Here is a 26721-nt window from a genome sequence, read left to right on the forward strand (position 1 = left end):
AAAAAAAACCCATTGAGATCCAGTACACAGTCAGTTTTGTAGAGTATATTTTACTCTAAAAAGACGATGTTGTGTTTGGTCCCAGTAAACAGAGTAAAATTTGAGAATACAATATTCAGTGTGAAATGTAGTGTTACGTTTACTCTGAGAATTTAACGCTGAATAATTTAGTCTCAAATTTTACTCTGTTTACTTGGACCAGATATAGTCAGTTTAGAGTCAAATGTACTCAACAAAATTCAGTGTGTATAAGAGATGTGATGATTTGTGGACTTTGTTTGTTGTTGTTGTTTGTAAATTTTGCGAAGTTGAAGTAACAAAAGTATTACATTAAAAACATCCCTTGTGGTATGAAAGGTACCATATTGTTTCTAAAACCTCCACAATAACCTGATGACAAAAATAACACTCTGGCAGCGTAAAAGAAGAACAATTGGCATTGTGTACTTTTTAAGGGAGGACATTTTCATACGTTGATTACTGTAGTTTGCGATGGTATACATTAACTTTGTATTAATCCAATTAAATACATGACATGAAATTATAGGTGTTTGGTGATATCTAATAAGCAGGGGCACACGTGAACATTGAATTGTTGAACAGTTGTTGTAAAATTTCCTGAAGTGTGTAAAGTCCAGCAACATTTTTTTAAATATTAGTAGCTAGGAACTTTCCTCTTATTTTTTATTGTTCTTTATTTCATTCTATTGTGATTCAATAACCCCTTACCTTTTCAATATTTCTCATTCATTCTAGTTCCAAACCAACTCTTAGGGTCTTTCTAGATATTGCAATTCCAACAAACTCCCATTCATTTTCATGGAAAGTTTGCAACCCTTACAAAAAATAAGCGGTTTGCTTGACTTCCGACAGGGGGCGACATTGTCACATCTCAAAGACAACTTTTACACCAGTCATGTTGTCTTTTTAACAACATGGGGTGTAAATCTGCCATTTGGGGACTTTAATAAGGCCCAGGAGCTATCTTTTTATCACCTTAACCATATAAGACATATTCCCGTAGGATACAACTCAGTTCAGTTTTGATCAGTGAACTTAGCCAGATCTTTCAGTCCAGTGAGATCTGCACAACATAAGGTTAGTTATGTCCTGCACCCATTCTCCCACAATGGCACGCCCTGTCAATTCAGGTGTGGTGAAATGTGTGTATAGACTACGTAACGACTGCGGCTTCCCAGCTAATGGGTTTCAAGCTGCCAGACAGCATCTGGGACAATAATTGGTCAAAGTATACTGGTCTAACCAAGTATTTCCAGATCAGCTGACTGAACCACGTGCTGACTTACATTGTGATGTCACCAATGGTCCCAGTTTGATGGCTGACATTCACGTTGTTGCATCTGTAAGCTTTTGCTAACATCTAAATTCTGTACTGCAATGACACCTTTGGATTCATAAACTAAAAACACAAAGACCAATATGACAAAAACTCAAGTTTCATAGTAGCTAAGATATGCTTATTTAAAGTTAATGGCAGCCATCTTGGTGACCATCTTGGTCTAAGAATTTTGTTCCAATCATTCTGAAAAAAAAAATGTTTAAGAAATAAGAAAACAAGATTTTCAAATGACCATATTCGCAAATTAACATCAATCATTGGTACAAATGTTTTTCTCTCCCGAGTCTGCAAAAGTACCCAACCATCACATACAAAGACATGTACTTAATAACAAAATATCACTACACTTTATATGATATATTCACTTTATATTCAACTTGAGTACATTTAACTTAAAATCAATACATTCTCTACTTTTTGGGGGACCGGGAACCCCTTGGAGGGCAGTATTTTTTACCAGGACTTCATCATAATGCTGTAACATCGAGTAAATCTCACTAACCTATTTTTGTAAAAAGAGTCCTAATGTCACGCTCATAAATTCATATTTTTTAGAGACAAACAAGAGCAAAGACATATTTCATATTTTTCCTAAGCTAAAGTAGTAATATTGCGACATTAAAGTTAAAGTTTAACGAGCAAAGAAAGTTGTACTTTTGAATTTTAAAAATTCATATATGTTCTTGAAATATTGTGTCTTTCATTCTGGAAAAATGTCTTCATTCTTCAGACTATACTGTGTTTCCCTTGCGTATTAGAGATTCGCCATTTATTTTGCGTAACTCCAGGGGCCAGTTTTAAAGCCCCTCCTCAATGTACAGTGCATGAGTTTGTTCTGTGTTTAATCCTCCTCTACTGCATCCTTCCTCTCCTTGTCCTGCTCATAATAATCACTCCGCTCTTGCGCCCCTTTATGTACTTTCTTCTGGTGATGATGGTGGAGAAGACCAGCGCAGTGAAGATAACGGCTGTGAGCATGAGGCAGCAGGCAAAAACCGTCAGCGCCTTGTTCTTGGACGCCCACACGCACAAGGAACACACAGGCCGGACCTCACTGGAGCGGCACGTGTGCAAGGTGGCATCTTCGGGGAAACCGCTCCGAGTGATGATTTGTCTATAGAAGTCAATGGAGGCCTTTGCTTTGGATTGGTGGTGTGTTGAGCTGAAAAGACCATACTGAGGAACATGATCATCCTGCAGCTTCCATATATAGAAGCCCTGCAGGTTGACTCCATCCAACTGGCGTGCTGAAGAAAAATGAAGAGAAGCAAAAATATTAATCGTGAAATTTCTTTTGCATCTGTTTTGTCTTTTGAATGTAAATCTTGTGTTTGCTGTCGTGCAACGTAGGCGAGCAAATGGCCATAAAGGGCAAGGTATGAAAACTAATCTAATTCATCTCTCCATTGTTTCTCCGCCCTCCCACTTTTTTTTCATCATGTTTATGGTTCCTTGGGAGTTTATAGGAGGCAGCAATATAGCCATAAAATCTATATTGCTCGTCGAGCTTTGCCTGGGCGTCAACATCATTCTAATCCATGGGTACATTACACAGAAGTGAAAATGAACATTACTTCTGACAGAAGAAAACACATTTCATAAAGCAGAGGTTCTCTTTTTTTTTTTTACCCCCACTAAGTATGAACTAGAAATACTTCACTCTCCACCATCACGATCATATAAAAATACAGGAACATGAATACAAGATGTATTTTACTCCTAAACATTAGATTTAGAGCTATTGAAAGCCACTGAAACATTATGCACAGTTTGAACATTAACAGATTGATTTGTTGATTGATTTATTGAACGCAGTAGAAGATCAAAAGAAAAAATGGAAGAAAGAAAGAGAAAGCAAATCATTAGTATAAATGTCATAGTTCAACTTGGCTTGCTTAAAAGGGAGTAGGAAGAACACTTATGTAGTCCTACCCCTTATCTTACATATTGAATAATTAATTAATTACACTGTTAGATATGTAATTTATATACACATAATTATGCTATAGGAGAAAATAAACTTGTACTAGGTTCACATGATAACTAAATGTGTATGTAACTGAAATGAAATGAAACTGCTTCATTATTTTTTATTTTTTTAATAATTGCCCATATGATCATTGCTGACCATTGCGGGCGGATCTGGAACGTAACCCCAGAGATAAATTTAGGCTCACTGTACAGTAAAAGAAATTTAAAAGGCTGACCTTTCAGAGCTTCTTGCAGGTAACTTTTTAGATAGTGTTGTCTCATGGTATCCTGTACAGGAGCCGGGTCATCAACTCCACTTGCTGTGATAATGATAGGCCGAGCTCCTCCGTAACGCTCAGTCACCCAGTTCAGGATCTTTCGCAGCCCCCAAGGGACGAGAGCTTGGCCCAAACTGGAGGAAGGCCAGGTGGGATCGGAAAGGATAAGACAGTCATGATTGCCATGGTGGTTTTGCTGTACATTATATGGAAAAGGAGAGACCAGGCGGGTGGTGAAATGATTCAATGCAATGAAACTCAGAGCACCTTTGAGCTCCTCCTTTTCAGTTTTGGTAAAAGTAGGAAGAGGAGATATCTGTTGGCCCAGAAGTCGCTCTCTCCCCTTCAGGTAAGCCTTCATTTCTAGTGGATAGTCTCTTTTGCCCTGCTTCTCCTCATCTCCAGTCCTCAGCAACGGGTCCAGGAAGCGAGCGAGTTCAAAAAGAAGGAATCTCTCTACCGCCGCGGCATGTGACTCTTGGAGGAAAGGGTTTGCAGGTTCAGCCCAGTCAGCGTGAAGTGCCAGTGACACCATAGCTCCCTGCTGATGGGAGTACTTCCGCTCATGGAGCCGCCAGGCTTTTGCATGAGCCAAAAGGAGGTTATGGGCAGCTCGGTGTTGCTCATTCCCATCGGAATAAATATCTGTCAGTCTGTTAGGCTCATTCACCGTGATCCAGTAACGGACCCAGGATCCCAGCTCCTGGTAGCATAGTGACGCATATTCCTGAAAGGCCTCCACTGTGCTGTAGTTGAGCCAACCCCCAGAGGCTTGCAAGGCACCGGGCAAGCCCAGATGCGGAGCTTTGCGCGTCGGGTAATAGAGGATAACGAGAGCCTCCAGGTCCAGTTTCTTCAGCTCGGTGAGGACACAGCGGTAGTACCTATTAAACATATGTAAGTGTTAAAATACAGAGCTGGTTTATTATATATTGCGCATAAAAGAGAAGACAAAGAATACTGACAAAAAGTGAGGGATATTAGACTTCTGGGTGAAATTTCTGGACGGGTGAAATTTCTGGATAAACCTAAACTTCACAGCTAGACTTAATTTGACTTTGAAGGTTTCGTTTTTCAGTACTTTTTTAACAAATTGCTGTCCACCAAGGAGGATCGGAATGTTGATTGTTTTTTTTGGTGTTTTTTTTTTTTCATTTTTACCTTAGTGCTTCCACATTCATGCTGGAAAGGTCTCCATGTGGTAAAATCAGAGACCAGTTTAGAGCAAAGCGGTAGTGCGTTGCCCCAGTTGATGCAAACAGGTAAAGATGACTACGGATGGCCAGATAGTCAGTGCACTGGGAACGATTAGTACGAAGCTTCACTCCTGGGATTGCATGCAATGATCCATCACCTGTCCAGTTCCAACTGTACACATTGGGATCTGTGAATTGGGGGGAGTAGGGGTAAAAGCGGGCCTAACATGAGAGAGAGAGAGAAAGAAAATGGATGGATGAGGGCGATTGCATTTGTTTCGATCCATTTTGCCTGAATGCAGTGTACCTGTAAGGTGGAGTCAGCAATACCCCAATGAAAATCACAGGGAAAACGGCCTTTGACCTCTACTGAGGGCCCCACTTGGGGGAACCCATTGTCAGCAATAACCCGCCTGTAGTACTCAGCACTGGTTTTGGGTATCCTGGTTCGATTAGGATGAGTGAAGTCAATGTAGAAAAGGCCCCGGCGAACTGAGTAGTTGTAGTTCCATTCGAAGCCGTCTACCAGAGACCATGCAGTGTAGCCTAGCAACCGAACCCCATCCAACCGGACAGCTGAAACACAAAACACAGCACTCACAAGATGAAGTTACATGTGTTGATAGGAGAGTAAGCTGTCAATATCTATGCCCCAGGGACCATATGCAAGTTCATTCGAAACAACCTGTGTTGTTCGTTTTGATTAAAAAAAAAATAATGTGAATAGCGTGTGTTGAAAAAAATGAGGTGGTTGAGACAGAACCAGCCCTACCAAAGGAGTTGCCCGAAGCAAGATTTTATGTGGCACCCTCGTCCATCTCTGATCTATCTATCTACCTATCTATCTATGTCTCTCTCTCTCTCTCTTTCTCTTATGGGACCGATCCCACGATGCCCACACACAAGTCAGGCGAGCGTACCACTACACAATCAGTGACTACTACTACAACTACTACTACTAATAATAATAATAATAAATTCGTTTTGTATTGCCCTTTTGTTGATATGCAAAGATACAAAAATGAAACAACTACAAAAATTGTAACAAATAGAGGTGCACCAGTAACACTTTTCTGGCCGATCATGACCCCCGATATTTAAAAAGCCGGACCTGCTGATCCCAATTTTTCCTGATCCAGATTTTTTTTCACAAGCAAAGCATACTGTGCACCTCCAATGTTCCAAACTGTGATATAATTCAAACGGGTTGTTTTAACTGCAAATGAAGTGGTTCTCTAAATTAAAAAAGAAAAGCCTACTAGTCATCTCACAACAGAAAGACAGAAGTTGACTTTTTCCACACCTCTGCGGAGGAGGATGGGAGCAGTGGAGGTTTTTTTGAAGGGATTAGCTGATCACAGATCCCTCAAATTTAAGGAAATCTGCACCGATCAATACCGTTGATTGATCGGTGCACTCCTAGTACCAATATTCTTTTTCACATGTGTGCTTCATTACTTACCTTGTAATACATGGTTGATAAATCTCTTCATTAAGTAAATGGCCACTGTGTCCTCTCTTCCCACACTAGCTTCAGAGAACCATCCACCCTCAGCCACCAGAATTTGCAAGTCGCCATACTCCATCTTAATCCAGCCCAGGATGCGTCTCAAATCTGGATATACGGCCTGGCCGAAGTGGGGCAGGTTGCGTCCCAGACGGAGGTTGTTTGGCCCGAAGGACAGAGCAAAGAAGTCAGCTGTGTTCTTCACCCACAGCTTCTCCTCAGTAGAAAATACGGGCAGGAGTCTACCGTGCCTGGTTTTCAAAGAAGATGGATAATCTCCATCACCTAAAATGGGATTGGCAAACCAACCAAGAACAGCTTCCATCGACTCCTGACAAAGATGGACACTGGTGGCTGTGGGTTGGCCTTTTTGAGGTTCAACCCAGTGGGAGCCCAAAACAATGGACAGTTTACCCTTCTGCGATGGGCGGAAGTGGGTATCATAGGTGTGCCAGGCTCTGGCATGCGCCTGGAAATCACAGAAAAACACAGTATTATTCTACATAATCAACCGTTTTCAGTATTGGGAAGTAATCAAGTACAATTACAGTGGTGCCTTGGGATACGACTTTAATTCTTCCGTGGCTACACTCAAAACATTGCGTACCTGCTCTGAACGAATATTATGAGTTTGTAACTGGTGTAGAATTAGCGTGTGTAGAGTAATTGCGTCGATTGTCAGTCATATTCAATTCTCTAACAATGTTTACTTTACCATAGAAGTACATTTGTGTGAATTTAACCAAATGCACTTAAACTTCTTTTAAGCGTGAAATGATCCTAAATTATGGACAATCTTACACTCCGTCCTGGTTTATATTTGAGTCTGCAGTACAAGTTTGTGTGGAACATTTATCACGGACATATAGCGAATAATTACTAATGCATTGAACCTGCAAAAAAATTACCATGATATAGTGAAGGACGACTGTGGTTTTATTATAGGTCAATATATTTAGGAATATAAGTGTGCTTTTCATTGGTGCATGCATGTGTGCAAGTTCTTTGTGATGGTTTGGGGGAATGGTTCTCCCAAAGGGACCGTTCAAGTTTGGACCACCACAGGCAATGACCTGAGTAACAGATGTGGTAATCATAGACCCGACCTCACAGGTACATGATAATGATCTTTTTCTCATATGAACGTCAACACACAGCAGCTGTGCAGCGCTCTGAACGACAAAAACATGAGTGATTATTATTGAGGCATATCTCCATGACTTCCTGACACACAATGTACGAACATGGTGGACTTTGGACCTCCATGTCTTGTAAAATGACCTGTTTATTGACAAGAAAATACCAAATAAATTAGAATCCACGCTTTGATTGCCTAATTAAGAGAACAAAAGATTAATTGCTCATTTTGCGACAGATCACACATGATGACAGACTTACCCTGATCAAATTGTGGGCCACAGCAAGAGAGGCAGCAAGCCCCCCTCTTTCTCCAGGGGCATGCACCCCCATGCCATACCCCTGCACAGCCACCAGGTATGGGTTATGCATTGTTAGCCAGAACTTAACACGGTCCCCGAATGTACGGAAACAAAAAGCAGCGTAGTCCTCAAACAATCCGATAAGTGTCTCGTTTTTCCATCCTCCATACGCCTCCTGCAGGACCAGCGGCAGATCCCAATGATGGATCGTCACGATGGGCTCAATTTGCTTTTCCACGAGCTTATTAATGAGGCGGTTGTAGTGCACCACAGCAGGTTCAATGGGTGGACCTGTCGCATTCCCGTCAGGGAACAGTCTGGGCCATGAGAGAGAGAAAGAGTAGGATTTCACCCTCAGATACTCAAGTGCCCGTACATCTTCTTCCCAACGAGCATAGCTATCACTGGTCACATTGTCCATCATGGTTTGGGTGAAATCCCAGATGGATGCACCCTTTCCATCCTGGTCCCAGGATCCCTCAGTCTGGAAGGCGGACGTCCCAGACCCCCAGAGGAATCCAGGGGGGAACGTATCATGAAGAAAGGATTGTTCTAGACTGATAGCGACGGGCTTGGGTTTTTGCCACATCTGTCTGCCATCGCCAATAGAGCCAGCCACTTGGTGCCAACTGTTCACGAACCACAAGGACAGTAAGAGGCACTGAATCATGGAATGTGGTGGATAGTACAGCATGCTGATTCCTGCAAGAGTCTATCTTGTTCCAGAAATCCCCATGAAGGGATAGATAGTCGCAGTGGGAAATGTTCTTCTTTTTGGGAACAATAGATCCATGTTGGTGGAGGGTAGAGGAGAAATGACCACAGTCCAGAGAGAGGAATATTTGAAGCTGCGTGATCCTCGTAAACTGGGTAAGACTTCCTTATGTTCCCTCTCGGTGCACTCGTGCTGCCACTCAGCCCCGCCTTCCCACCTCATGTTCACACATACAAAGGTTGACTGATAATCAGCCACCTTGCTTGTGTCACTATGAGGGGTTTTCATCTCACCTAATAATGTATCACCACATCCCCGCTCAAATAATATAAAGACGGATAACCGGTTTGAAGGACATTTTTAATATATTTAATTACATTTGGGCAATGAGATACAAGCTTAATTTGTTTGGTGATCCTTGTAAATCAAATAATTCAGATGAATGGCAATAGCGCAACTCCTTTTCGTGTGTGTGCATTGGTCACATGGGGGCAATGTAATGAAGACAAAGATATTCACACAAAGAAGAATTTCACAAGGGACTCAGCAAGCTGAAATAATTCAGATTTTTTTTGGGGCAGAAACAATATATATATATATATATATATATATATATATATGCTTGTCTGTACAGTGGACCGCCACTATTTGTGGTAGGTTGGCCACAGACCATCCTTAAAATAACAAGAATCTGCGTTATAAATGCACTGGAAAACTCCAAACTTTCTTGAAAAAGCGGGGCTAAGCTTTTGGGAAGTCTATTCCACGACAAACAAGGATTGGGGAAAAAAAAGAAACAAGTAAACAAATATCATTTTTGAAATATATAATTTAATAATATAAAAACTATCTGGAAAACAAATCCATGAATAGGTGAATCTGTGGGTGCAGAACTGTGAGCATGCATTTGTACATTGCACTGTACCATTATCTTGCCTGTCTATATGTATTGCTCCACCATTTGTGTTCATTTATTTGTTGCTTAGTAGGTTATAACACTGATGCTATCCGTTAGCCCATCTATGCCATTTTGCATTGTGTTAACAATCACTTATCTGTTGAAAGGCACCACTCTACCTGTATCTAGAAATGTACAAAACAGTGTGGTCCTTGCCTTGAGATACGAGTGACCCAACTTATTAACCATTTAAGTGACAGCTGTTTGAACACAAAAGGTGTAGCAACACAAAAGACAATACAACAGTACTCAGTTATACAGACCTGAAACGGGCCAAGCTTCGATCTTTACTGCCCCAAGGTGGTCAAGGTGGGCACACTAGAAGGAGCAGCAAAACTGCTATTGAATTGATGCAATTTGGGTAAAAAAATGTTCATTTAACTTTTTAAAATGGTGTCATTAATGTATGGTTTTATAATGCACGGTATCTTGTGCTAATTTTCTCATTATGATAAGATAACCTTTGATACCATTATTAGGAAATGGAAATTTTGAATAGTTTCAGCAGCTATAGTAGATAAACGAAATTATTTTTAATTAAAAGACATTTGTACAAGACGCAGATTGCAGGAGTGGGGGAATCTGTAAAAATATACATAAAAATATATTAATAATGTAGAATTTATTTAAAAAAAAGAATTTGGAATGGATTAATGGACTTCTTATTCATTTCAATGTGGAAGAGGATTTGAGAGAAGAGTAATTTGAGTTACAAGCATGTTCACCAACATATATACTTGTATCTCAGGTTAATGCTGTGATTCTGTGGCATTGATTAGATTGCATTCTGATATCGGTCGTCTAAACTTCAATGTTATAAAGTGCGCACAATTAGAGGATCTCCAAATGTCTTGAGTCAAATTTAAGAATTTCAACTTCAATCAATTCACATTAGCTGCGATGCCTTCAGGGACATCCGTTAAGGAAGGGAAGGAGCATAAATACGATTTCCGCAGCATCTAGATGAAAAACTGTATTTCTTCTGACAATTTTATGGCCAGAAGGCACTGAAAAACGCTCGCAATGTTCTCCCTTAATTCAATAAAAGCATGACGGGTGAGAACAAGGTTACCGGCTCACATAACTTTATTTAATTTTGCTCTATTTTTCAGTCAGTAGCCCAGGCTCACATTGCTGCAAAGTGCGTGTGTTTTATTTTCCACCTGTCTGTATGTATCACTGTCTTTAATTAAGCCTTCAGGTCAGGGCAGCTTTCTCATTAAGGCAGTGTGTGTAGGTGTGGAGAGCAAACATTGTAGTTGCTAAGGAAACTGCCATGAGGCAAGAAGCAGACAGGTTCATTCGTTGGACAGCTGCCACTATTAAGACACAAAAAGTGGATCTAGTATACATATATACATACACACACACATATATATAAATATATCAAATGATTCTCTTAGAATTGATGACTTGGCAGCACGGTGGCCCGACTGGTTAGCACGATGGCCTCACAATGCGGAGGTCGTGGGTGACTTCCTGTGTAGAGTTTGCATGTTCTCCACGTGCCTGCGTGGGTTTCCTCCAGGTACTCCGGTTTCCTCCCACATTCAAAAAACATGCGTGGCGGGTTGATTGGAAACTCTAAATTGCCCTTAGGCATGAGTGTGAGTGCGAATGGTTGTTCGTCTATGTGTGCCCTGCGATTGGCTGGCAACCAGTTCAGGGTGTCCCCCGCCAACTGCCCGAAGACAGCTGGGATAGCCTCCAACACCCCCACACCCCCCTATTGAGGAGAAGCGGTACAGATATTGGATGGATGGATGAAAACATAATTTGTATAATAATTTGAAACGCGAGTAGAACTTCCCTGCATCATAATGAGTCGTTTCTATCACCCACCCCTCCCGCCCCCCATCCCCTCGGCTTGGCAGTTTGTCTATCGGCTGCTGCCATCTTGTGTCAATAAAAGGTAGTGATCAAGCATGCAGCACATTAAACGAGGCAATGCGGACATATGTACAGTATAGAAACTACTGGATTGTTTTTTTTCACGAAGACAACCAAAATGACAATTATTTTATCGATATTATTGTGGCTATTCCGTACGCACAAGTAACACGCAAGTAGAACTATGTTTGTTAACGAAATGCTGTCAGTGTAGTAACCCGAATGCATTTTCTTGACTCCGTATTTTAAGGCAAGACAAACGTACAGAACCTACCTGTTCAACCTCCTTTTTGAGATGATCATGAATTAGAGTAGTCATTGATGGAAATCCTTCTTCATAGTACGTATGTACTTAAAAACTTTCTCGAAATTACAGCTTGTGAACACCCTAGAAAAAATAAGTTTGTAATTTAATATAACAAGTGGTCTTGTGTAAAGCGGTCTCTTTGGCATTAAAATAAGGAGTAAGCATCAAACATTCCTTTGGGCAACTACAAAACGAAATTGCAAAACATGTCCTAGTTTATGTGTGATATTTTTCTCAAAATCAAAATGTTCAAATTACTATCTTGTTAAAATAATGTTCTACTTAATTTGGTACAGAGAAAGGCTGTCTTCTGCATTCAAACAGTGGAAACAAGATCCATGCTTAAACCCATAAAATACAAATTGGGGAAAAATATGTATTTTTATTCATACTTCTTATAATCAAAACTTTAACCTAAAAAAAACTAGGATGTTATATGACATCAGGATTTCTTGATTATGTTAGGCCAGCAGAGAAGGCCTTGACCATCCACCACTCCCCAAATGGAGTTAGCCCACTACCTTTACCAGTGGCTCAGTTGTTATCCTACTGTTCTTCTTTGGAACAATAACAGTATTCTGCTTTTTATTTTTCATTTTGTAGAAAATCTTACACGTCTAAATGGTGGACCAACTCCATATTTTCCTCAATTTGAATCTATGTTGGCCCCATATCCTGTGAACTTTGATCAGATCGTAAACCTGCTTGTTGAATGGGCAATCAGGCAACCTTTGAATTCAGTCACAAGATCTCAGGCCACAAAAGAAAAAAACAACAGGGCTACAAAACAGGAACCCAAATTAATTTATTTAATTCATCCCATTCCCACGACACACATTAAGACAAGCTCACCAGCACATAACTTTCTTCTCGGGCAAAGCAGTTGAACGGTGTCTAACGGAAAGGCACAAAACTATCTGGCGGAGGGTTAGTAATCGTCTGCTGTGCAATGCAGTGTCCGCATTTGATTCAAAAGTGAATGATGCATAAAATTAATAAAATATCCAGGTTAAGTTTTTTGGTATTATGTGTATGCAGTGCTGGTAGGTGTTTCGTGTCCCTTCTCATTCAACAGTTCATTTTAATATTGTGCGCATTTAGAAAGAGAATAAACAGCATTTTCTGACATACAAGTCAAGTGCTAATCCTTTCTTGTACATTCAAGTCATTCAACAACAAAAGTTATTTCATTCTATTCAAGAGATTATTCATTTACATATATATTGTAGAGGGCAGAGAGAGAAAAGCCTCCCTCGGCTTGGGAGTGGAAGGAGACATGCAGTCTTGAGTCAAACAATGCAATTTTCATTTGAAATGGTTCGACCGAGTCAGTCATTGGCAAAGGAAGAGGAGGAGGAAGAGACAACCAGTGCGGCGATAACTGGGATAAAAGGGGGCATAAGATCAAGGTTACTTTTGAGGAGCAAGGGAGGGTGCAAAAATAACATTTGGGACTGGTTTGGGGGAAGAAGCAGAGCTTTATACAGACTGGTAGCCAGTACGACTCTTCCTCCGGCCAATCAGGTAAGAGAGAAGGACAAGGACGATTAGGAAGCTGAGGGCCACGCCCACCGCAATGGGCACCAAAAAGCTCAAATCAGAGTCCAGGAAGCACTCCTCGGCTGAGTGGCATACAAAGAAACACACACACACACAAAAGAGATAGTAAGGTTAGCGCTGTCGATTACTGGAGGGAAAAAAAAGGTTGGGGAAAAAGAGGGAAGTAGCAATGTTAAAAATCCTAAATATGGTTAGAAGAGGCACATATCCAAGCTTGGAACATTATCAGCTCACCACAAAGAAAATCAACAGTGTAATCATTCAAAAGGAAGAGAATCAAAACGGCATTATCCTGTACACACATGCATTAAAAGGACTCATTTGACATGTTTGGGGAAAATACTTTTTTTTTCATCATTAAGGAAAAGTGCCGTATGTGAATGTAAATAAAGTGCCTCAATGCTTATTGTGAAATGTGAAAATAATGTTCAATATCCTTCAGGCTACACAAGAGTGAAACACCTGTAGACTAATAACATTTGTCATCAAATTTCAATCACATTTTCTACGGCAATTAAAAAAAATGCAACATTTTTTTCTAACATCATTTTTGGAGCTTTTCATATAGAATTTAAACTAAATTATAGCTATGACGTTTCACAACAAAATTCCACCAGATGCTGAACCTAAACCTCAATCACAAAAATTAGCAATTATATTATTGGTATTATATTACAATTAAGAAAATCTGTGCTACAGAAAAAGTGAGGGCAGATTGAAAAAAATCTCAAAGTTTACGCCTGTGCCCGATTAAGACAATTAGTAAGTAATTGTTTACAATTCTTATCACAATAAATGGCAGAGTAGCCAACTACACAAAACCCCGCCCCCGTAAGCATTGCCTTACACAAATGTTTTATTTTCCACAAGTGAATCAGTTTACTGACAAGAAATAAGGGGCAAAGACTCCCTCAATTTTTCTTAATAATGCCACAATGGTTAGCTAATATGCCAACAGCAGCTTTTCTATGTTTTGGTCATCAACACGTCGCAAAACTGGAAGAAAATTGTTTCACATCGCTGGTTAACATTTTGCGCCTAAATACACCAAGACAATACGCCAAGACAACCATCAAAAAAGTCGCAGAGGAAACCTGGCAAGGGACATGCTTACGATGGATTGATGAGAAAAGACGGAGAATGCATGCTAAATGCTAAGCTATGTATGTACGATGTATTGTTTTAATTAAATGTCATCTCAACGTTAATGAAGCTAAACAAATAGGCAAATTTTAAGCTAATGTGAGTACTTATTCCAACAAAGTGGCCGAGAAAGAGAGAAAAAAAAAACATGCTAAGCTAAAGTGCTAAAATTGATTAATTTCACAATACCCTACTTACTAGAATCAAGTGGCCAAGACATAGCAAATCACAATTCTATTTTATATTGCAAGAAATGTAAGTTTTCAGATAAAATTCCATGCTAACCTTTAAGTTCAGTAACAATTCATTGGGTAATTGTATTTTAGAGGTGGGGGCAGGTGGATGTTAATCTTTCGCATTGTACATTTTGAAACAGCTTTACATGACGGCCAAATGCAAACACTGATCAAAAAAATATAAGTACATATAACCAAATGGCCAAAACATAGCCCCTCGGAATCTATACATTTGAATAAAGCCATAAAATTAACAGTGATACTAAACTAATCAGGTGGGTTTGCTTTTTTTTGCCTTTTCATTTTGGTTTTATGTCAATGTTTTAGTGAAAATTCTTGAGGTGGTTGTCATCTTTGATTAGGCAGTAGGTATTAGGCCATGATGCTAAGATTTTGAATGAAATCTTGCATTTCAAGAACAACCCAATGAGTTTGTCAAATCAAGTGGCCGAAAATATGATCTCTATAAGGCCACATAATTATTACTCTAAGCCAAAAGGCGACACTAAGATACGCTAATGTAGTTTTTGTTCCCCAAGAGTGTTATAGTTCCCAATATCTCAAATGGTCCATTAAGAAGCAGCCAAGAAAATAGTGATTGCATGAAGAGGAAAAGTTAACACGAAACAGCGATGCGAATGAAGATGAACAGAGGGGAACACAGGCGGTTTTCTTGATTACAAAATGACCCCACACCCCCAAAAGAACTCTAGAAAGACTCGTAACCGGTGGCCATGTTTCTCTTTCTCCCGATGAAGTAGGCCAGCAGAACGATAAGAATGAGAACAAGCAGGGCAACGCCAACAGCTATGGGAACAAGGAAGCTGTCCGAGTCCATCTGGCATTCCTCAGCTAGATGAGAGTGAAAAGAGAAGAGGTCAACGTCTGCATGGAATAAAGTGGGAATTAAGGAAGTGAAGAATGGTTTAGTACAAAAGGTAGGCTCTACGGATCAACAAATAAAGAAAACATTTACTCAGAAGAGCCAGAACAGCAGCACACTTTTATTTCCATAAACCTCCAGAATACTAAAATGAACAAGTTGAACACGCCGTATGATCCAGTTTGTGAGAGCAAAACAAAGCAAGAACGGGACACACACAAAGATTCCCTTTTGTTGAACATGCGAGATGCTGGGGGGGGAAAAATATCAAACCTTTCGGAGGCTAAGTCATGGAAGCCAATACTTGTACTGAGCAAGGCACTATTCTCTATTGGTTGATGTAGCATAAAGCTGAAAAGAGTAACAACGCTGCAATTGTTCACACACACACAATCGTGGACAGAACAAAATTAAGGAGCAAATTTTAAAATGCTAAAATATAATCATCATCATACTTGCTGCCCCAGTTGGAACATACAAAGGCATATTCGGGGCGCACTGAAAAGATAAAATTCCAATATAGTCCAAGAATTATGGGAAAGAATATGTAACAATTTAGAATATAACAGGAACATTTTGATTGTAAGAGAATAAATGTGTACTACTAAGAGAAAATACAATACAACTTTTAAACTAACTTTCCAATTTTAAAGTCATGAACTTCATGCTCCTTTTAAAAAAGGCATGTTAGTCTCAATCTGACTTTCTTTTCAGCATGGCCCTAATATTCCTTTGTATAAACAAGTAACACGAGTGTCACAACTGGCTTGTTATTGTCGCAAAAAGAAAAAACAATGTTATCCCGAGGCCCTGACATGGCTGCAGTGCATGTTGAGGGGGGAAAAAAAAAAAACATCATGCAGGAATTCGAGCGGGGTGAGATACTGAGCACTTTCCACACCAACATGGCCGAACTGCGAAAGGAGAGCCGAGCGGCCATGGAAAGCTTCGCCTGCCAATCCGAAGCGATCCAGGAATTGATGCATGTACAGATTTGCACTGACGGGAAGTGTGAGCGGCTCAGAGGAATTAGCCAATCAGAAAGGACAAGACTGCCCATAGACTTATTTAACTTCTGTACCTTATATTAAGATTTGTACGTGACCACCCAGGTACCAAGGTACACATTTTAATTAAGGAGCACCTGCAGCCTTCAGAGCCTGGATCACAACACAATCATCATGTGACACAATTTCCAAATACATATGCAAAAAACAAAAGTTAAAGAGCATTTTAGTGCATTTACATGAAAAATCCTCAAATGAAACAATACCATCCCTTTTCAGAACCTAGTGTCACCAACAATTGATTTGACTCGTGCGAAGTGTTACAGACCCTTTGAGCTAAAAACGTTGTGACGCATCTCCTTGTGGGACCAATAACTGATGTTGTTGGTCTCGCTTGACACGTCATAACGTCTAGTGAGGGGGTCAGTGTGTGGCTGGGGATAAAAAGCTCTTTCCCCTTTGGGTCATTGAGTGTCTCTCCCGCTCTGCAGGGGCAAACACCGGCTAAAGCTTCGTCTATGTGCGTTCCTAGTGGTGCACACCTTTACCCTTTGGTGAATCATTTAGCTTAACTATCTTCATTTTCTGCACTTGGGTGAAGGGTTTGCATCTGAATCCTGAGAAATTATTCAGTAACAATGAATTAAATCATAGCAGGGGTAGGGAACCTTTTCCATCCAAAGGTTTTAGAAAGTGACTATTTTTTTAAACATTTGTGTTTTGCCAACAGTTCCTCTGAGGCTTGATTTGTACAACTGCATGACAGGCCATATGCAGACCACGACATTGGTTCCCCACCCCTGGATTATTGGGATGAAAAATACAAATCAAAGTAAATCAAAGTAAAAGTATATATTGTGCAAGAGATGAAATAATCAGGGAAACAATATGGAGTGTCGGGAGAGCAAATGCAAAATCGTCAAAGTGTGATTGAAGAATGTCCCCCAGCAGTGCGAGTGTGTTACATAGGTGCACCTCAATAAATTTGACTATAGTGGAAAACTTTTTCAAAAGGTAAGTTGACCAATAAAATGATTGAGACAGAATTTACATAGGAATTTGCACTCTTAAAATAATTGTGTTTAATAATTATATGTAATATAGAAGAGTTTCACATTTTGGATCAACTACTTAATTATACTTTTTTGCTTTTTTTTTTTTTTTTAAACAATGTTCTAATTTAGTGAGACGCTTTCGCAGGTCTGCAGTCTGACATGTTTACATGCGATTGGGGCGGACAAATGTGGATTTTGCATTTGCTCATTCACAAAAACAAATGAAAACAGAAGAACAAACACAGGGAGCAGACAAGTTTGGTCCTTGAAGAAAAACTACCACATTATTGTCCCTGCAAACGCTCAGAAATGCTGTGTGTGGATTGTTGAACACTTCAAACATTTCTGATTTCAATGGAAAGGGTTAGAATTGTCAAGAGCCAATTGAGTTCATTGCACATAAATCCAAGGACCAGGCTTGGGGGGACCCCTGTCATATTTTCTGAGTGATTTGCAAAGTGGCTTCTTAAAGGGTTTGATATCCAACATATGTCTTTCTTCGACCTATCACATATGCGATCACTACAATGAGGATCAAGCCAGCCAGAGCAGCGCCAACAATGATTGGGATTAAGATGCTGGTGTCGTCCAATGGACACTCATGGGCTGCAGATGAAAAGAAAGTCAGTCAACCACAGATTTCTGCCCCGTGTGTACTCAACTCACCATGTTCTCTACTGGCTTTAAATGATATCCCAGGAAGTAGCAGCCAGGTGCTATTTCGAGTCATTTTTTAAATAATGCACTTTTTGGCTTGTATGGTAAACAAAAGTGAACCAACTTCCCACTAGGTAGTGGTACAACATTTTAAGGCTGGAATTACACTGCAAGGGTCAAGTAACAATTCCAATTTTTGTGCTTAAATGGGATGCGTGTCATGGCAGCAGGGGGTGCGGCTGTGCGTCTGTGGGATGAAATCTTGAGGAAACAGTAGTTTCATTTCATCAAAATTCCACGTTCATTTTCGCAATAAACAAGTTCTTGACTATCGTTTTTCTTGTTCGATTTAGGTTGGTTATGAGCTAGCGTTAGCGGATGCCTTTTCAGATGGCCGTTTATAGATCTTTGTGTTTTGTTATAGTTGATCATAGAATTACATATTTTATAAGTGCCAGTGCTGCCAGTTTCATTTTTAAATGGAACAACTCCACATGCTTGAGGCACTGCTCCTTGTTTGCTATGCCAACCAAAACCACCTGTTGATTTCAGCGAGATGTCCATGTCGTTAAAGCCAAAACGTAATTGCCGATTACACGCCTTCAAGCAATAATTACTACTGCGCAGTGCTAACATTGTGTGAATGAGTTGGCTCAATCTCTAAAAGTAGACACCCACGACTGCTCAAATAATAATAAACCCCCCCCAAAAAGCTCATAGAGCTGCATTAAAATCACAATTGTGCTCTTGGACATGCAGTGTACATCCAGCCTGCGTAACTCTACTGGACACCAAGAAGACTGCAATTCCGAGGTTTTGCTTTACCATGTCAATCAAATTGGAGCATTCTTGCTTTGCAAAGGCAGAATTGTTGACATAGCTCTTATTTTGCACAAATTGAATGATTATGTATACTGATATTGAATACTTATATTGTGATAACACTTTTTAGCCATATCGTCCAGCCCTATTAGCCACAGAAATGAATTGAAACACTATTCATTCATTCCTCCAGATTTTAACAATATTGTGCTTGCAAATTATGTTAATCTACTATTAAGTGAATGGAGGTACCTGTGCTGAAGAGGCCTTTCTTCACAGCAAAAGGCTGCACTTGAAGGTTGAAGGTGAAGAAGTTGAGCTGGCTGGTGATAGTGTAGTTCTGCTCCTTGTTGCACATGTAAGAGCTGCCTAGCGCCGCCTCCCACAGACTCAAGTTGGTATTTGCCTCAGAGAAGACCACACCTTGAAACAAAACACGCAAGGCCACCTTAGCCTCCTACTGCTTGGACAATGTGTTTATGGAAAACAAGAATATTTAGATTACCAGAATTTAGGTTTGCCGTGACATTCACAGCCTGTAGGCGGAATTTTTTGGTGTCCTGTCATGAAACATGAATATTCGGATCAGAGACAAGAAATCACATGCATACGCAGGATGACAAATCATCTTGGAATCACTACATTTTCCCCATGTGAAAGTACACCCAGTTGATACAGAGAGCTAAACAGACACTCCATTAGGTACAGCGACAGTTATCGCAATTAAAACCAGAGCTGAAGCAGAAATTGACGTTGACAAAATCTGCTCTAACATTACATTTCTGACAAACCCGTGGTAAAAGTAGTTTTATCCACGAACAAAACTATAAGCTTTGACTTAAGGGAAAATCAAATTAAACTGACTTTCATATTGAATCAAAATTAAAGACACAGACAGAAACTGTTACAATTACACAGAATGTGAATTAAGGCTGATCAATTAATCAAAATTCAATTACAATGACACTCAACTATTACAAAATTGGCATAATCGAAAAAAACCCCCAACTATATAACGCAGTAGTATAGGTATAACATGTTAAAATAGTCCAATGTTATTTGTTAGTATACTCCAGTTAAAATGTGAGCATTGTATCTAAATTGTTTATTTAAATCTTACAACAAGCAGTAAGTGTAAACAGAACTGGCGCTCCAGTGTGTCGGGCACCAGATTGTCTGTAGAGACGCTTTGCGACATCGAGTGCGAACAACGTTTTGGTTTGAGCGCGGTCACTTTCAAAAGTGACTTGAAGTTTTGGATTTTATTCAATGCAGGTCTTATTCATTTTAAATAAAGAAATGTGTCAAAATAATCCCGACTGCTTGGTATCATGGAGGATCGAGAAGAGCTAGCATGCTAGCAATACAGCCGCAACTTTTAAGTAAATAAATACTTAACTAATTCCGCTTACAAATTACCCACAGTTATCATTTAAACGCCATAGAACCAATATCGTTTGCTAAATTTGTCACTGGCAATTAAAGTTGCAGCTAACGTTATATCGTGCGTTTGTATGAGATGGGAGGTTGTGAAACAAACTTTTCTTTCCCACCATTTACAAATTAACAAACTGGCCATGTGGAAAGGTTTAGAAACATTTATGAAGCTTCCAAATCTACTTTCCTTCACCAGATGAAGTTATCTCTCTACCTGTCTGCGCTGCATCAAAGGGTGCAACACCAGTCGAGGGTGCTATTGCCGTATTTAATGCATATACTAGGCGTGCCGCACTACAAGGCGCGAGCTCGCGCTAGCTCAGCTCGCGCTAGCTGTAGCCAGCTCACCAGGACTCAATCCCTTAAGGGATTGCTGCCAGAGGTATCACCCCAAGTCAATGACAGATGTCCTGAAACTATCAGGAATCACTGTCAATAACACTGACTCTAACCAATAAGTGGTGTCATGGCAATACGTCAACTAGACAAGGTCAGGGGAGGGACTTCACTGGTCACCACACTCCTTAGAGTCACGGTTTCAAATCAAAACCAAAAAAACTCAGCATAAACTCAAGCAAACAAAGAAATAAGATTAACACAAAACATGCATCTCTCATGCCATCTATATACCCAAAAGAAATAAAAATAACACAAAAAGATTATAGCAATGGCTTCTTGGGAGCCACTCAGACTCAGCCAATCACATGGCTGTTTAGAGAGATGTGCATGTTGTGCTTTGGGCTTTTTGCAGTCTGTTGTCTAAACCTGGGACGTTTCTTGCTTGCAATAACATAAATGATAAGACAGACTACAACATTGTGGACAGCGGCCCTTTTGTCCAGCTTTCTCCTACACCATCACCCAAACACCGTAGTCACATAATGTATTAGTCACAGTCAATTCGAAGCATAGATGACTCAGACTTTGACCAGCAGGGTGTGCTAACATGCACTCCAAACAGCCCAATGAGTGAAAGGGTTGATGGTCGAGAGTGATGCTAAGTCCATATAATGGGCGCGTTGCTTTACAAGGCGCCTCGTTTGTTTTGGGGAAGGTTTGGGACTTTAAAGTGCGCCCTATGGTCCGGAAAATATGGTATTCTACAGACAACTTTGAACCGAGTGCCAATCAAGAGTGAGCATTATCATAGTAGCAAAGTCTCTTGCTACAGCTCTTGTATTGGAAAAGGTGGTGTACCTAATGTTGTGGCCAAAGAGACCAGACACGTTATCACAAGAGTAGTCAAGGACTCACATTGATGAATGTGAGGGCGATGGTCATGGCGTTTGACACCAACACCAGCTCACTTGTGTTGACTCCACACGATCCAGACACTGTGGTGACGTTGGGGTCCAAGTTCATCTCCTGATACTTTAATAGCAGAGAGGACCAAAAATCTGAGTGGCTACATTCCATCTGGAGAGCTAAGCCTTTAGCAGGATCACACTCACCTTCACGTCGTCCTGCTTAACGCCGATCCGCAAGGCGAAGTTTGCCAACAAGCAGGCCGTGCTGTTTTCGTCCGTTTTGATTGTGAACTTCCCAGTGGTGGGTGTCGGGAGGGTGGGGACAGGGGTGGTTGTTGGAGCGGCAGTACTGGTGGTGTTTGTCACTGTGGTGGGCGAGGCGGTGGTAGGAAGGTCGGCGGCACAGGTGGTCACTGCAAAGAGAGGGAGGCGGTCAGTAGGAGAATGTCTTTTCACAATAGGCTGAGCCTGCCCTTACGGTTTTCGCTCTGCGTGCCGTTCCTAATGAACGCCTGGATGAGCACGTTCCACAGGGTCTGGTTGACCAAGTCGGACTGGATTGTTTCTTCACTCTTGCAGGAGTAGCAGGTGTCCATGCTTATGTCGGTGATATGAGGCTTCACATTCACAGATTGAGTGTCTGAAAGCGAAAAAGGGGACATGTGTCAAATCGACTTTAAATGCTCATATCCGAACGCACAGAGTTATCGGCATGAGTGTAGAAATGTGTGTATGAACGTGCATGTGTGATGTATGCCAAAGTTACCTTGCGCACAGAGTGTGAGAGCAGCGTGTAATTGCTCACACACACAGCATAGAGGGAACATTGCTTGTGAGGTTCATTCATCTAATCTGTTTATGATTATGATGACATTCATCTATACTGCTATAATCCTCATTCGGGATGCTACAGCCCAGTTAACTTGGACTGGACACCCTGGATTGGTCGCCAGCCAATTGCAGGGCACAGAATTAAGAGTCGCATGCATGCTTCTGGAATGTGGGAAGAAGCCACAGCAACTGACAAAAGAAAACACGCAAGCACGGGGAGACCATGTAAACCTGGATTTTAACCCCAAACCTCAGATCAGTGAGGCAACTCCGCTAACTGTGTGAAATCACATTCTTCCAACGGACTCCAACAAGACAGAGAGCCAGGTATTTTATATTGTATTGTAATGAGCATAAGGCACATTATTCGAGTTCACACATTACTCTTAAATTGTCTTAAGTTATGACGAGTTCTTGTATCACATTGATTTTAACATCAGAAAAGCCTGTTATTTTACCAGCAGTGTGTTCTCTTTCCACACATCACCCGTTTGTTAGATTCTTGTTCCCGCAGTGTGTCATTTGCACTCACCATAGAGTGCCTGTGTCATTAACAAGCCTGCGCTAAACGTAGCATGGCGTGTTTCTAATTTGCTAACATCCTTCTGCTGAAGGCATCCCACACGCATCTTTGTGTTTAGCCTCTGAGACATTACCGTTCAATGCAGATTTAGGGAAGATGATGGAGTCGTTGAGGTTGTAGGAAAATGTGATGGAATCCGCCTGGTATGCGTCCCCGTTGACAGTGAAGTTGATGCTCCAGGAGTGCCCCGCTCCAAAGTTGAGCTTCAGGGTCGGGCTTGTGCTGTCGCAGTTGCTTCCATTAGTCATGACTTCGGGGGGAAGTTCAAACTCTGCAAGCTCATTCTGAGGAGAGAATCATCATAAACAGAAAAGCAGGGTACTAGGGGTGGGAATCTACGGGTACCTCATGATTCAATTCCAATTCAGATTTGATTCCATTTTATTCCGATGCATCACTACATTTTATATATAATTTTTTGTAACTTTAAATATAGATTATTAACAGCTCTGAATCTTTTTAAGAATGAACGATGCATCAAAATCTATATATATGTATATATCAGGGGCAACAATTGAAAATGGTGAACCTGTTCAATTTTTACAAACATGAATCTTTGTCTTTGGTCAATACGAGTTTGATAGTAAGAGACGAATAATAGCCAAATAGGGAGACCCTTGAAGTTGGCAACGTTTCTGTACACAAATAAGAGGAGCATCTAGTTTCACAAGCCATTCATCAAAATAAAAACCATAATGCGATGAGTTTGCAACCGCAACGTAATTATGAGAACCATGAACTGTTACCTAGCTTCTATTACTATACTCTTTTGTCAGTTTTCTTTTTTCTCAAGCACTCTTAATGTCTGGCGGCTTCATGCAGCCTCTCATAGGTCAGTTGGAAGTTGATGCAATGAGATTCAACCGGAAAAGCAAGCCTAGTTATTCTAGCTGCAGACCAACAATTCACCAGTGCATGTGACAGGATGTGCACCAGGAAAGCGAAACAAGTGAAACGCTGACTAGCAAGAATCTTGGGAGCAACACACTGGTATTTTTCAGAATAGCTGTGCGACATAAGAGTAGAAAATTGCGTCTTAATTTGAGATTAGAAACTTACCTTGTTCTCTGACGTCACATATGACACAGAGAAGTTGACCATGACATTGGCATAAAGACATAACTTGTCATCTTTGTCTGTGACCTTCACCTCAGTTCCATGTGACTGATGAGTCACTGTAAAGATAAATCAAAACTCACGTCACTTTCACAAATTATGTTCTAAAAGATTTAGCACACAAAATGCATATATAAAAGACAATCCATCAGAGAGTCATATATTGAGTTGTCCTCCGTTGAGTGAATAAAATGCCCCTTGACCACTACTTGAACAAATGTGGTGTGCAGTTACACCAAGTTGAACAGAATGCACCAGAAGCCAGACCAAGGTTCACTTAGTCTTAAACAATACGCTGTGTCATCAGTGGCGGATTCTGCCATGTGTATTATACGCGGGCGCACAGGTAAGATTTGCTAAGGGGTGAGAACACACCCCAAAAAGTGAGAAAAACAATTGCAAAGTGAAACGTTTTTTCTGTTGTGTAACGCATGACATGTCAATCATTAGTATTTATATGGGGAATTTGCACCGCCCTATGTGTAGCAGACCAAGTTATTTAAAAAAAATAATAAAATCGCACTTAAGGTCCATGTCCGGGGAACATTTAATGGTCTTCAGCAACATAAATAAGAGACATTGTTGGGGAGCCGATGAAAGTAAGTGTAGCAAGCGGACAGGGGGTGCGGTGTTCCAAATGGGGGTCTTGCACAGGGCGCTATTTAGTAGACTGCCACTGAGAGTTGTTTACTTAAAATACAATCATCAAGTTTGTTTTTCAACAGGTCGGTTTGAAAAAGGGGTAAGAATCATGGGGTGAATCTTGGCTTATCACTTGATGAGAAAAAGAAACACCAAAACATTTTACATTGGACAAGTTTAGAAACCTCCAACGTGCACAGAGTGCCAAAAGACAATGCAGTTCATGGAGTGAATGGGGCATGCAATGTAAATTAGCCACTGAATATTCTAATCAAGTCATGTGGTGACTCGGCATCACTCAAGGCACGATTCATAGTTGTATATCTGTAAATAAATGAACGCATCAGAAGTTTTATTTTGTAGTTTAAGATGTCTCAAAAGGGAAAAAAAACATCTGTAAGAATCACTGTTCTGTTTGTGTTCATGTTTATTTCGACAAAAAAAAATTCTCCACTTTTGGGTAAGAAACTGCTGTTTTAGGTGAGACCAACCCATGTTGTGCAGACTACTAAAAAAAATTGAAAGAAACAAAATATTTTGGTGAAATAGGAGAGTCTAATCTTACGGGTTGAATAGTTATTTGTATTATCACATTACAGTATTCTTTGGGTTTTGCAATATCAGTCAGAACGGCTGACAATACGAGGAACCGTGGCAGAAGTATCACAACTCCCATTTATCGACATTTAATATTCTGAGGATTACGTGTAGAGAAATAACGCTTAATGTTGAGAATCGTCGTCAGACCAAAATTGGCAGATCATGTACTGAAATAGCTTCACCACAACACGAGTCGTTTTAAACAACAAGAGTGAACATTTGGAAGATTACACCGCAGCGAAACGAGATCTTTTTGGAGTCTGTAATGCAGAAATGAAATTATGTGGTCAATTAGCGCTTCGTGAGCTCACCCGACTGTTAACACCCATACAGGGCTAAATGTTAAAAAGCGAACACGATATTGTATTTTTTTTCACGCGGAGTCATAAAAAAAGACTGCAGTGAGGTTTACCTTTTTACCTCATAGGAGGATCGGTCTGGAAGCAAAAGGTAGTTAGATAAGGAGTGGTTTAATCATTAACTCAAACTTTAGCTTTGAAAGCTAGCGTTAGCCAACCATACGCTAATGTGACGCCACAGAAGTGACATCGTGACTTTTCACAATTGGCGTCACAGTATAGTTTGGCTATAAATTAGTGTTGTCATGCACGTACAAAAACACGTTAATACATAACGGCGTGTAATTTAAGATCCACGCGTCATTTGCGATCCTCGAATTGCAATGTTGTTGACGTCGACGCTAATTAGCATTTGAGCTAACGACATCAGCTGCGTTGATTACACATTCCGACACTTGACTGTTCTTTCGTTAACAGGTTTTGCAAAGATAAATGTGGGTTTTAAAACATATGTATTGTTTTTATAAAAAACGAAACGTTTTTGGTTCATCACCATACCACTAGGCAGCGGGCCGACGCTCGTTCTCGGAGTTGGATGTCGTCGCATATTGTGATTACGACCCAGTGCAATTTCACAGTCCACAACAAATTAATGAAACTTACCACATCCGAATGTGAAGAGAAGCGCAAACGCGGCGTATCGAAACATGATGCCCAAATGTTTAACGGTGGAAAAAAAACAAGAGCCGGGCACTCGGTGACTTTCGACTTGACTGACGCGCTGTCGTCCTGTATGAGGAAATGCGCGTCCCATTAAGTCATATGACGCGGCCACTGGTCACAGGGGCAGGAGGCGTGGACTCTCGTAACCTGCCTCTGGAACGTATTTTCCACTGCACTTTTGTCATTTTAAAGCAAGGCTGAGTGACCAACAGACTGCCATTGATTTCTAAAAAAACGAAACATTAAAAAAATAACGTTA

General features: G+C 40.5%; 2 protein-coding genes across 4 annotated transcripts; both read right to left on the reverse strand.

The window, feature by feature from the left end:
- Positions 1–1655: 1655 nt before the first annotated feature.
- Positions 1656–8607, reverse strand: klb (klotho beta). Its single transcript, XM_088294110.1, has 6 exons — positions 7711–8607; positions 6268–6781; positions 5113–5381; positions 4771–5027; positions 3568–4493; positions 1656–2607 (listed from the first exon to the last, which is right to left on the reverse strand). Exons 1-6 carry the CDS (start codon positions 8443–8445, stop codon positions 2213–2215), a joined length of 3096 nt encoding a protein of 1031 aa, XP_088150236.1. The 5' UTR covers positions 8446–8607; the 3' UTR covers positions 1656–2212.
- Positions 8608–12409: 3802 nt separating this feature from the next.
- Positions 12410–26583, reverse strand: lamp2 (lysosomal-associated membrane protein 2). Of its 3 annotated transcripts, none has more exons than XM_088293353.1 (9): positions 26403–26582; positions 24142–24257; positions 23156–23366; positions 22147–22308; positions 21873–22081; positions 21676–21792; positions 19490–19544; positions 19237–19407; positions 12410–13243 (listed from the first exon to the last, which is right to left on the reverse strand). In XM_088293353.1, the coding sequence occupies exons 1-9, from the start codon at positions 26551–26553 to the stop codon at positions 13101–13103; spliced, it is 1335 nt and encodes a 444-aa protein (XP_088149479.1). In that variant the 5' UTR covers positions 26554–26582; the 3' UTR covers positions 12410–13100. The 3 variants fall into 3 exon arrangements, with proteins under 3 accessions (XP_088149479.1, XP_088149481.1, XP_088149480.1); XM_088293355.1 differs by lacking the exon at positions 12410–13243 and adding an exon at positions 13256–15412 and having other exon boundaries at positions 26403–26583; XM_088293354.1 differs by lacking the exon at positions 12410–13243 and adding an exon at positions 15544–18111 and having other exon boundaries at positions 26403–26577.
- Positions 26584–26721: the final 138 nt, after the last annotated feature.

This window comes from Idiotropiscis lumnitzeri, chromosome 4, assembly GCF_059441095.1.
Source record: "Idiotropiscis lumnitzeri isolate Australia: NSW breed Sydney's pygmy pipehorse chromosome 4, RoL_Ilum_1.0, whole genome shotgun sequence".
Lineage (NCBI taxonomy): Eukaryota > Metazoa > Chordata > Actinopteri > Syngnathiformes > Syngnathidae > Idiotropiscis > Idiotropiscis lumnitzeri.